At 49.7% G+C, this 10,313-nt stretch overlaps 1 protein-coding gene across 1 annotated transcript; it reads left to right on the forward strand.

Annotated features, from left to right (window-relative positions):
* Nucleotides 1-232: 232 nt before the first annotated feature.
* Nucleotides 233-9,710, forward strand: LRRC45 (leucine rich repeat containing 45; the record flags this gene model as incomplete). The annotated part of the gene is made up of 17 exons (XM_010138235.1): nt 233-294; nt 1,134-1,204; nt 1,524-1,702; nt 2,408-2,536; nt 3,118-3,230; nt 3,804-3,862; nt 3,995-4,072; nt 4,998-5,133; nt 5,389-5,466; nt 5,639-5,674; nt 5,774-5,849; nt 6,021-6,091; nt 6,930-7,022; nt 7,623-7,715; nt 8,624-8,797; nt 8,892-9,039; nt 9,445-9,710. Coding segments are annotated over 17 exons (1,793 nt in total), but the record flags the coding sequence as incomplete, so codon positions are not given.
* Nucleotides 9,711-10,313: the final 603 nt, after the last annotated feature.

The raw sequence follows: 10,313 nt of genomic DNA on the forward strand, positions 1-10,313 counted from the left end.
CGGGGGGACATGCAGTTCTCCGCGCAGGCACCTATCTCTGAGAATATATAAAAATATGCTGCCCTGAAGGTTCAGACTCGCGCTTTCCAGCCGCGGTGCCCATGTCACGCGTTTTCTCGTAGCCATGTCTCTTGAGCTGGCTGGCTGCTTTCTCCTCCAGCTCAGGCAGAGGGTTACATATATGAAATAAACAGCTCCTTTTCTTTTTCTGTTTTTTTTTCTTTCTACTTAGGTGCGAAACTTCTGTTGCACGGTCTTTGCTCCAACACCACAGTCAAATCTTTGGATTTGAAGGTGAGTGCGCTCAAATAAAATTAAGAAGAGATGGGGAAGAAGCTAGTAGGGCAGGCTTAATCTGAATTAGAAATAGATGTTCCTGGTGCAGAATTGTTCTGTAAGATGAGTATTGCTGTAAAGTTCTCGTCCTCTAGTGACTCAGTCCTCGCATCCGTAACACCATGCCACAACTTCCCAAAGTCACTGTGCAGCTCATCTTTGTCTGTTTTTATTGAGTTATTCTGTTTCGGTAGGAAGTTATTGGTGTACATCTTCCATCAGTTGCCACTTTGTTAGATGAGGCGCAAGTAGGCTTTTCTTTGTGTTTTTGTATTAGTCAGTGAGTTACTAGTTGTTTGACTTGTGCTTCTGTAGACTTTATCCAGCTGCCCATGTCTTCCAGCTAGCCTGGGGCTTGGAACTGAGCATCCGCTTTCAGACATGATGGTCACTCTGCTGTGAGAGTGGCTCTGTCTATATTCCTCTGGCACACAGCTATTCCCTAAACAGCATCGCACCTTCCTTTCTCATCTGTGCTGGTGACAGCCGAGCCCTTTTTAATGAAGTGTGTCAAAATGGTTCTGCTTATCTAGAATCAGCATTTTCCGTCCCATCGTGGCCTGTGATTTTCGTGAGCGCTCAGCCACGTGCCTCACAAGATTGTCACCGTGTGTGTCCCCTCTTCCTCCCAAGGTTGTTTAGTTTCTGGAAAGCTGACCGATATGTCTAACAGATGTTACTCAGACCATCTTTGACAGACTGAAATGGTCATCGCAGCTGGGGTGCACCTGGTGGTTTTGGGATAGCTGGGATGGGAGAGGGCAAAGCCCCCTGATCACCTGGGACTTCTGTTACAGGGCAATAACCTGCGAGCCTTGGGAGCTGAGGTGTTGGGAAAACTTCTTTTGCAGAACAAATCCATCAGGAGGTAAAAAATTGTGCCTACCTCTCTTTTGGTTATTCCTGCCAGATGGAGCACAACATTAGAAAAGCATTGAGAGTGGCGTTTGTTGGGGATGGAGGAACCTCAAGTGATGCAGTTTCTTGTGAGGCACGGGACAGATGGAGGGGTGAGAACTGGAGGTGCCCTTTTGGAGGATGCAGGGCCCTTGCACCATCCAGTTGCCAGAAACTGGGTCTGTTAGTGGAGCTGGGTGCTCAAATGGCTGCCGTGATCCGGGTATCGTGCAAGCTCTTGCAGCAGTACGTTTACTCCGTGAACTCTAATACGATCTGATTTTCCCTAGCCTAATCTTGGAATGGAACAACCTTGGCATGTGGGAGGAGGCCTTTTCCTTTTTCTGCCAAGGGCTGGGAGCAAACAACTTTCTCCAGCGGCTAGATCTGCGCAACAACCAGATTGACCATCGCGGGGCCGGAGAGCTGGCCGTGGCACTGAAACAAAACACCAGCCTTCAGGAGCTGGGTAAGTTCTTTACCCACCTACATAGAGAAGCGCGCACGCACGTGCATCTTCAGGGTCGCTGCAGCCTCCCTGATCTCTGCCGGCCGGTCATTGTCATTCTCAAGTCCTGTTGGTTCTGGAGTGCTCTGCAGGCTCTGTGCGGGGAATGGAGGTTACAGCCCCGTGGCCTGAGGAGATTGGCCTCTGTCACTGGGATCTTTGGAAGCAAACCTGCAGATGAAGATCGTGTGCCTGGAGCAGGACAGTGCTTAGTGGAGGAGGGAAGGGGTTCATTCCTGTTGGTGGAGGCTGTTGGTATGCCTCCTGCCAGACTGAGACTTCACGCTTGCTTTGTCCTTAGTTAAGGAATTTTGCCAGGATTTCCTTCAGGAAAATGTGTCTCGGTGGCAGTTCTTTCTCATCCACCGATGGTGGTTGTGGCAGGAAGGCTCATGAGATGCAGACTTGTGTGTCTTTCAAACCTTAATGGCTTCCTGTACTTCACTGCACTTAGTAACTGAGTCATCCTTGCCTTTCCTGCTTTGTCTGTCAGTTCCCCTCCCTCTCGCTTACCTTGAAAAGGGAGACGGTGTTCATCTGTATTTGTGCCGAGACCACCTTGAAGTAGGTAGCCCTGCTCACACACGTGTCAGGAGCATGGGTCCTGAGCCCTCTGTTTTTCAGCAGATGTGTGACTACCAGAGTGAAAGTTTGCTTTCTTTATAGATTTGCGTTGGAATAATATTGGGCTTCTGGGTGGCCGAGCTTTGCTGAACTGCCTGCACAGCAACAGGACCCTGAAGAAGCTTGAGCTGGCTGGGAACAACGTTCCTAGTGACATCCTGAAAGCTGTGGGTGAGCATTACTTGTTGCACAGGGAAGAATCAGTAACTCCTTTCCGGTTTCAGCACTCGAGGGATATAGGGCACTTGCTGCTCCAGAAGAGAGCTGTCCCTCCTCCTCTCCCTATCTCAACAGCATTTACACAGTGCCCTACCTCGCTTCCTCTTGTCCTTCAGTGAGGGCTGGTCAGGTTGGAAGTGCCACCTGTACCAGCAAGAGGAAAAAATTATTTGGAGATGACTGTTCTGTGTGAATGTGGGAGAACTTGGGGCTGTAGCTTGCCTCGGAGCAGCCAAGTTCAGGTGTGGCTAACGCGGCATGTCCTTTGTTGTTGTCCTACCCGCAGTGGACCCGAGTGGCTCTCCTCTGGCTTATTTGTTTATTACTCCACGCACACACACTGTGCGGTTTGATTCCTCCCCACCCTGTGTCTGTGAGATGAGAGCGCTCTCTCTGCGTGGGCCAGCCTGAGCAGGGCTGTTGTCCTGGTGCTTCTGGTAGCCAGGCGTCATGCTGAGTGCTCTCTTCCAGCAGTGCTTGCTGCTCTGCAGCTTTAGAAATGTGTGCATGTTCTCCTGCTCTCTCTGCCTCAGAACAAGCCATGGATCACAACCAAGACCGTCAGACTATCCTCAGGGAGACCCAGAACCGAGAGTACATACTCAGCAGGGAGGTCCTGAGTCTGAAGGATGAGAAGACCAAGCAGGTCAGGAATTTTACATGTTGTCAGTTCAAATGGGGCAGCTGGAATCCTGTGCTTTCCCTTGGTGTCCCCATGAAACACTCAGTGACAGGATTATTGTGCACCTGAAGTTGCATGTGTATCTTTATGGGCAAAGATAGTAAGTTGGGCTCTTTCTCTGAGTTAGGTTGCCCAGGAATCAAATCCATGGCAGTACTGGTATGGACATGTGCCCTGTTGAATGCGTTCACTTTGGATTCTGGAGGAGTTTTGGTGACTTTTTTTTTTTTTTTTTTTTTTTCCTCCCACCCATGTTTGTGCTTTCAGTTCTTCTTTGGCAACTGGTTTGATACTTTCCCAGTGGTGAAAGCCTGGAAATATGAGTCTCTTTTCCTTCTGACCCCCAATGGTGCAGAGTCTCTATAGTCAGTGACCTCAGTCAGATGTGCTGCTGACCCTGTCAAGCCTCCAGTTTGCTTCGAGTCAGTAGAGTGGCTTGGCCCATCTTCAGCCGTCACTAGGCAGAGAAAGATGAGGAGCATAAATGTTTTGAGCTAATGCAGTTCGTTTTCTCTCTGATGTTTGTCTTGTTCACAGTTCTTGGATTTGATGGACACTATAGACAAGCAGAAAGAAGAAATAGCCAGGAGTGGCAGGTGAGTTGAATTTTTGAGTGCTGTCTGCAATTTGATAGCAGATTTGGACCCTCTCCATTTCCTAGCAGAAATGACCCACCTTTTTTTTTTCCCTCTTTTCCAACCACCCTCCTCCCCACCCCGCCGATGCAGGATGTCTGCAGCACGAGTCAGCCAGCTGCAGGAGGCGTTGAATGAGCAGCACTCTCTTGTGAATTCCCTGAAAGCCAGGTATAGAGGAGGAAGGAGTTATCCTTCCCGCTGTTCTGGGCTGCACAGGCAGTGCTGAGCAGAGCTGTTCAGAAGGGGGATAGTCTTATAGAGTGGCTGGCTGACTGTTGGCTTACTTCTGCAGTAGTATTCAGAAATTATAGTCAGATCAGTCCTTTGGGTTTGCCACGCTAGCTTTTAGCCTGCTCTTAAGTAAAATTACAGTGCTTTGTTGTAAGAACAAGTGAATTACAGAGGGTGAAAAGGGAAAAAATGGATTGTGGGGATGGGGCACGTTCCTTGTGCAGTTTACAGCCTGGTAAAAGGCTGTACCTGCTTCCCCTGGCAGTATCCTCAGAACCACTGCCGATATGGAGGAACCTGGCTCGTGAGATTGTGTGCTTAGGAACAGCGAGGTGGAGCTGCCCAAAAGCAGTGTTAGACTGTGCAGGGCTATGTGCACTTGACAGGGGTTAGACTTACAAACCCTGATGAGCCTGGCTCGCTCAGTGCCATCAGGTATGATGGAATCTCTCAAGGTGGACGTGTCCCTCATGTACAGAGTAAGCAGATTGTTTCTGCTACCTGTGTGTAAAACTGTCCCTTGCAGTGGTGTAAAATACTCAGCTGCTTTCTCCTGTGAGAGCGGGCAAATCCTGGAGGGGTCTAGGCAGGGAAAACAGCTCGTGGAAGACAACAGGCAAAACGCAACAGGGCACCAGAACAGCAGGCCCTGCGACATCCCAGGTCACACACTGTTTGCAGAAGCTCTTCGGTGTGGAGAGAAGCAGTGTCCTTTCTTTCCCAGGGGTGTAAAACGCCTCATTTAACTAGCGTGGTTTCATCTGCTGCCAAATATGTGCTATCACCTTGTACCACGTGGCGTAGAGAGCTCACTGGAAGTGTCTCCTTTAGAAAGGTCTCTGGAACCTGTTTCTCTGAATAGGCTGCAGATGACTGAAGCTGCCCTGGCTCTGTCTGAGCAAAAGGTGCACAGTTTGGGAGAGCTACTGAATTCCGCAAAGCAGGAACAAACCAGCCTGGCTGAGCGCCACTTTATGGAGCTCCAGCAGCAAAAGCAGGTGAGCTGGATAAGTCCTAGTTAGGTTTGAGAGCAGGGTTCCAGGTCAAACCTGGTTGGTGTGGATTTGGGGGATGCTGGATGGGATAGGCAAGCGTGATTTTTAGCGGGTTAACCACAGCTGCCACAACAATAAATTAGATAGGTGAGTGCCAGGTGTGGAGAGGAGCCGTGGTGTTTAGGGTGTAGGTTGGAGTGGGTTGGCAGTGCGAGAACTAAGGTGAACGCAGGTTCTTAATTCTGATTCTGTTTGCAGGAAGGTGCTGGTCGGGAAGGCAAGCTTTTGCATGATTTGTCTGATGCCAAGGAGAAAAATCTGCTTCTAAGAAGCCAGGTAGGAAAGCAAATCCAAGGCTGAGAAGCAGGACTTGGACATTGTTCACTTCTGCTCTGTCTGTATGTCCTCTGCTTTGACCCTTGCTTGAGTTTCTGCTGATCGTTCTGTACAGCCAGCTTTCTCTGCTAATAGGAAAAGAAAATACTTTGTGCTGGTGATTTCCTTGTAGGTGGATGAGTTAGAGAAGAAGTGCAAAGTTCAGCAGGCTAAAAAAGTGCGAGACATCCTTTCTATACCACATTTCTGGTTGATTGCCCTTGGAAATACAGAAAGTGAATGAGCAGCAAAGAGGAAAGAAAAGCAGGATCAGCTATCTCAGGTAAAACAAGACTTGACCAACACAACAGCAGAGCTGAAGCTGCGGGCCATGCAGGCTGAGGGTGAGTGCGGGGGCAGAAACAGCTCATGGACACTTATGGGTTGGGGTTACTGTCCATGAGGAAATGTGCAGGGCGGCCAAGGAGAAAGTGTGGAAGAGTTTGTGATGGAGTATAAGTATAGCTTGTGTAGCAGGAAAGCGTGGTCCTGATATGCCTGCTTTTAATCTGCAGAATGCCTGAAAATGGAGAAGAGAAGATTTAAACAAAGCCTTGAAGACATGGAATCCCTCCGGGTAAGAGAGGTAAGAATGGGGTTTCTGCAGCATCCCAAGGTTAGCCTCTTTTTGGTCCTGATGAACGGGTGCCGCTGGAGGTCATTGGTCATTGTACGCTGCTCTTAAACAAGTTTGAAAATGAGTAGACTCAGACTTACTGTAGGAATAGTAGCAAAGCCTAGCTGAAGAGATCACGAGAGATTCTACCAGCTAGAAAGACTTGTGGCTTATGAGAGTATGGGCCAAAGCGGTACGTGGCTCTACAAAAGAGGCTTGGAGGCTGGCCCGTGTGTCAGTCGTGCTGTGCAGAGGGTGGTCATTATGAATAAGCGGCCTCGTCATGCTCACTGAAGGAGGAAATTGAGACATAGACACTCTACGCAACCAATCCTTATCAGAGCTCAGCTTGCTAGCTCCTCCTGTTACGTTTCAGGGGGTTTTGTCTGAGTGTGGACAGGACAAGAGGCTGCGATCAGCTCCCTTTGGAGTGTTTACTGCGGTGTGAAATCTCTCAAAAATCTCTGAAGATTTTGAAATCTTGTAAGAAAAGACATAGGCCAGTAAGATTTTAGCTACATTGCAACTAGAAAGTGAATCTCTGGTGTTTCATACCACCTGAAGATGAGAGCTCGACTCGGTCTTGGCCTGGAAGAGATCTCTGTCTAAAGCTCGCAGTTTCTAGAGGGCAGATTCTCTCTCTGTTACAGTTTCCCAGTGGAGCTCTGAGGGAGGTTAGAGGTTTTTCTCTGGTGGTAGGTGGGTCAGTGAGAGGATGCCCTTTCTCATGCCGAATGGCCGTGCCGCTGCGCCTGGAGGTAGGAGTGGTTTTCTGGCACTTGCTTAAATGTTTTCTGCTGCTTTGCAGGTGGATCGTATGACACAGCACATTGAGGCCAGCGAACGGTCCATGCAGGACAGGATCCAGAGGCTGGAGGCTGTGCGGATAGCTCTGGAGGAGGTGAGAATGGATGCTCCAGGAGAGTTGGAATGCTCAGGTAGCAGTGGCAGGGAAGTCTGTCAGGAGCTTTGTGGAGTCTTCCATTGCTGACCAATGTAAAAATTGTCACATGCTATAGGGAGGAAAAAAAATCAGCAGTTTACCACCTAAAATTATTTTTACTGCTTTGGACTAAGGAAGGAAAAGTGTCCAGGGAGAAATTTCTAGGTTCTGACTGAACAAAAATGAACATCCCATTGAACATGGTTAGATTCTTAGCAGGATTTGACTTCTCACGTTTCCCATGTGCTCCCAGGCAGTGTTGCATATTTCTCCTTATCTGTTCCCCCGGCTATATCCAGCGCTGCCCTCTCCTACTCCCCTGTCTTTGGAAAGCATCACCCCTTACTTGCCCTCATATAATTCAATTTCTCATTGAATTTTGATGGCAATCTTGAAATTAAAAAGGTATGTAATCTGGGTTTGTTTTCCCTGCCCCTGAGAGAGAGAGTGAGCTGTGCCACATCGTAGCCTGCAACTGGAAGCTGCTGATACTTTCTGGTCAGTGTTGCAGTGATGCAGCGTCTCTATCTGGAATGATCTTCCATGTTTCTGTGGCAGGAGCTGAGCCAAGCCAAAGCAGCTGCACTCGCTGAGCGAGGCCAGGCAGAGGAGGAGTTAATGAAAGTCCGGAATCAGGCACGGCTGGAGGAGGTAAGGACAAGCCCTGTCAGGAGGAGTGGATTTGGCAGCCTAGCCTGTGTTGTTGTTTCTGGGAGCTGCTGAGTTCCTCCCTGCTCTGGGTTTCACTGGCCTGCAGATAGTGGGCTCTCTGAGGAAGGAGTCCGGAAAAGTCTGCTTTGATTTGACTGCAGAATGGACCTGCTATCCCCGCCTGCTCTGTGCTTTCCAGGAGTAACAGAATGGATGGGGGTATTGTCATAGCAGGTTTCATTTAAGCTGTCAACCTCCGAAGCTAACAGCCAGGATCCTTCAGTTTAACAGTGGCTTCCATGGGCTGCTCTTGTTTCTCTGGACTCAGAAATTCCCACAGGTGGCCACTGCTGATGGATTAAAAAAAAGTGACTGTAGAGTTGAACTTTGTAAAAATGGCAATGAAGTCAACACCCTGTGAAAAAGAACAAAAAAAGCACACCCGAATTATTAGGATGTTCACTTGTATGTGACGTTACAAAAGAAAATGCCTTACTGAGTTACAGACATAAAAGCTGCCGTCTGTGTCTGTGGAAGGACGCAGCAGTTGCTTATCCACGTGCAGCACTGTTTAGAGCCATGTGGGATACGGAGGAAGTGAGGGTGAACATCAGTGGTAAACACCGGTGGTGACATTGGTGCTTCTACCAAGGACATGCCGCTGTTTCTCAGCGGGTGAGCTGGGCATCTCAGCATCTCCGTCAGAGTGTTTTTCCTGGCAACAGAAAGCCGCTCAGATTCACTCCTGGATGCGAGGAGAGCACCGTATCCGTGGTGGCTAAATCCCGTTCTTCCGTGCCAGTTGACTCAGTCACAAGAGTTCACTGTGTTGGGAACAAAAAGGGGAGAATCCCTTCACAGGAATGGAACGGGACAGATATATTTTCATTTTCCTTTGTGTATTACAGCAGCAGCGATTAGAACACCTAGAAGAGAAGCTGCGGCTGATGACTGAGTCACGGGATGAAGCTCAGAACTGCTGCCTTAAGCAAAAACAGATGGTTGCTGAGGCCCAAGCCAAAGCCCATCAGTTGAGCCTGCATGCTGATGGGCTCAGAAGGCGGCTAGAGGAGCTTCAGCAGGTAATTTGGACTGAGGCAGAGCTACGGTCACCACAGGGCTGGAACAAGTTGCAGAAGTTGTTTGGTTTTTCACGGATTTGTCTTTGTGTGTCAGGAGCTGAACAGTAAGGAAGAGGAGAAAGTGACAGAGGTGAATAAGGTGAAAGTGGAACTGCAGGAGCAGATTGGACACCTGCAGGCCGAACGCACGGCACAGGACGGGCTGAGAGAGAAGATTGCAGCCCTGGAGAGACAGCTGAAAGGTGATGGACCCTTCCGTGCTTCTCAGGCGGTAATGCCGAGCTTACCGTACAGTGGGCCTGGAACTGAGCTGCCCTTATGGGTAGTGACAACGGTGCTTCCTGCCTGCACATACAACCAGGAATTGTACCCTCCATCCTGGTGTGCTTGCAGAAATTTTTGTCCTCGTAGAGACCAAGACTTGGGTAACCATCCGGAGCTGCACAGCAAGCAAAATGTTTGGATTTTCTGACCAGTGAAGTGTAACGTCTTGTCTGTGCAGAACCTCTCCCACCGTCTCGGACAGCTTCTCGTGTGCCTGCTGACCATCCTGCTTCCACTGCCTTTGGCTCTGCCTATAATGTATTGCTCCTGTTTATTCTAGGGACGCCCTGATTTTCTTCACTCACGCTGCTCTTCTTTCACAGCCCTGTCAAGTAATCACCGCGAGGCACTGCTGGACAAAGAAGGTGAAATCTCTATGCTGCTGGAGAAGCTGCGAATGAAAGAGGCAGACATCTCCAGGATGAGGCAAGAAGAGGCTCAGCGAGCAACCTTCTTGCAGAATGCCATCATGGCATATGTGCAGGGCTCCTCCTTGGGAACCCACAGTTCTAGGAAATGAGAGCGTGGCTTAATGAATCCAGATGATACCCGCTGTCGGGAAGAGGGTGAGCAGCTCAGGTACAGCCCCTTCTTTCTAAGTGGGACACTTTTGACAGACTGGGGTGACATGAAGGCTTGCAAACACAGAAAAATTGCTCTTGCTCTTCAGAAATCTTGCTCGTGACCACATAAAGGAGAGGAGAAAACAGCCATCCGGGGCTGGGATTGAGGCTCGTGGGTCTGAGTTGGTGATGTGGAGCCCTTCCCCTGCAGTGCTACAGCCCTTGAAGTAGTGTCTGTCTCCAGTCTGTCGGCATGCCCCGTTGTTACTGGGGGTTGTGTGTTTTCTGGGCAGTGGTCCCTCTGAAGCGTGTGTTCGGCTGCCAGGGCTGTTCACAGTGACACCTGATAAGTGGTGCACAGTGGTGCTCACAGTTCCCTGTAGCTGGGAGCCATTTACCCTGCTCACAGGGTCCCGAAGCTGCTGGAAACACCAGACCATACCCACCTGTGCGTTTATACCCAGTGCTTACAGGTGGAAGCCACGACCGATGGGGCTCCCGTTGGCTCTTTTACCCTGCCCCTCTGGAGCTCCAGTGGTAGCGATGGGCGTTCGTCACATAGAGAAACAGCCATGCAGAGGGGACGGCCATGTATTGGCTGGGCACGGCCTTGTCTGGGGGGGGGGGTT

Source organism: Buceros rhinoceros, unplaced genomic scaffold (assembly GCF_000710305.1).
Source record: "Buceros rhinoceros silvestris isolate BGI_N320 unplaced genomic scaffold, ASM71030v1 scaffold38406, whole genome shotgun sequence".
NCBI lineage: Eukaryota > Metazoa > Chordata > Aves > Bucerotiformes > Bucerotidae > Buceros > Buceros rhinoceros.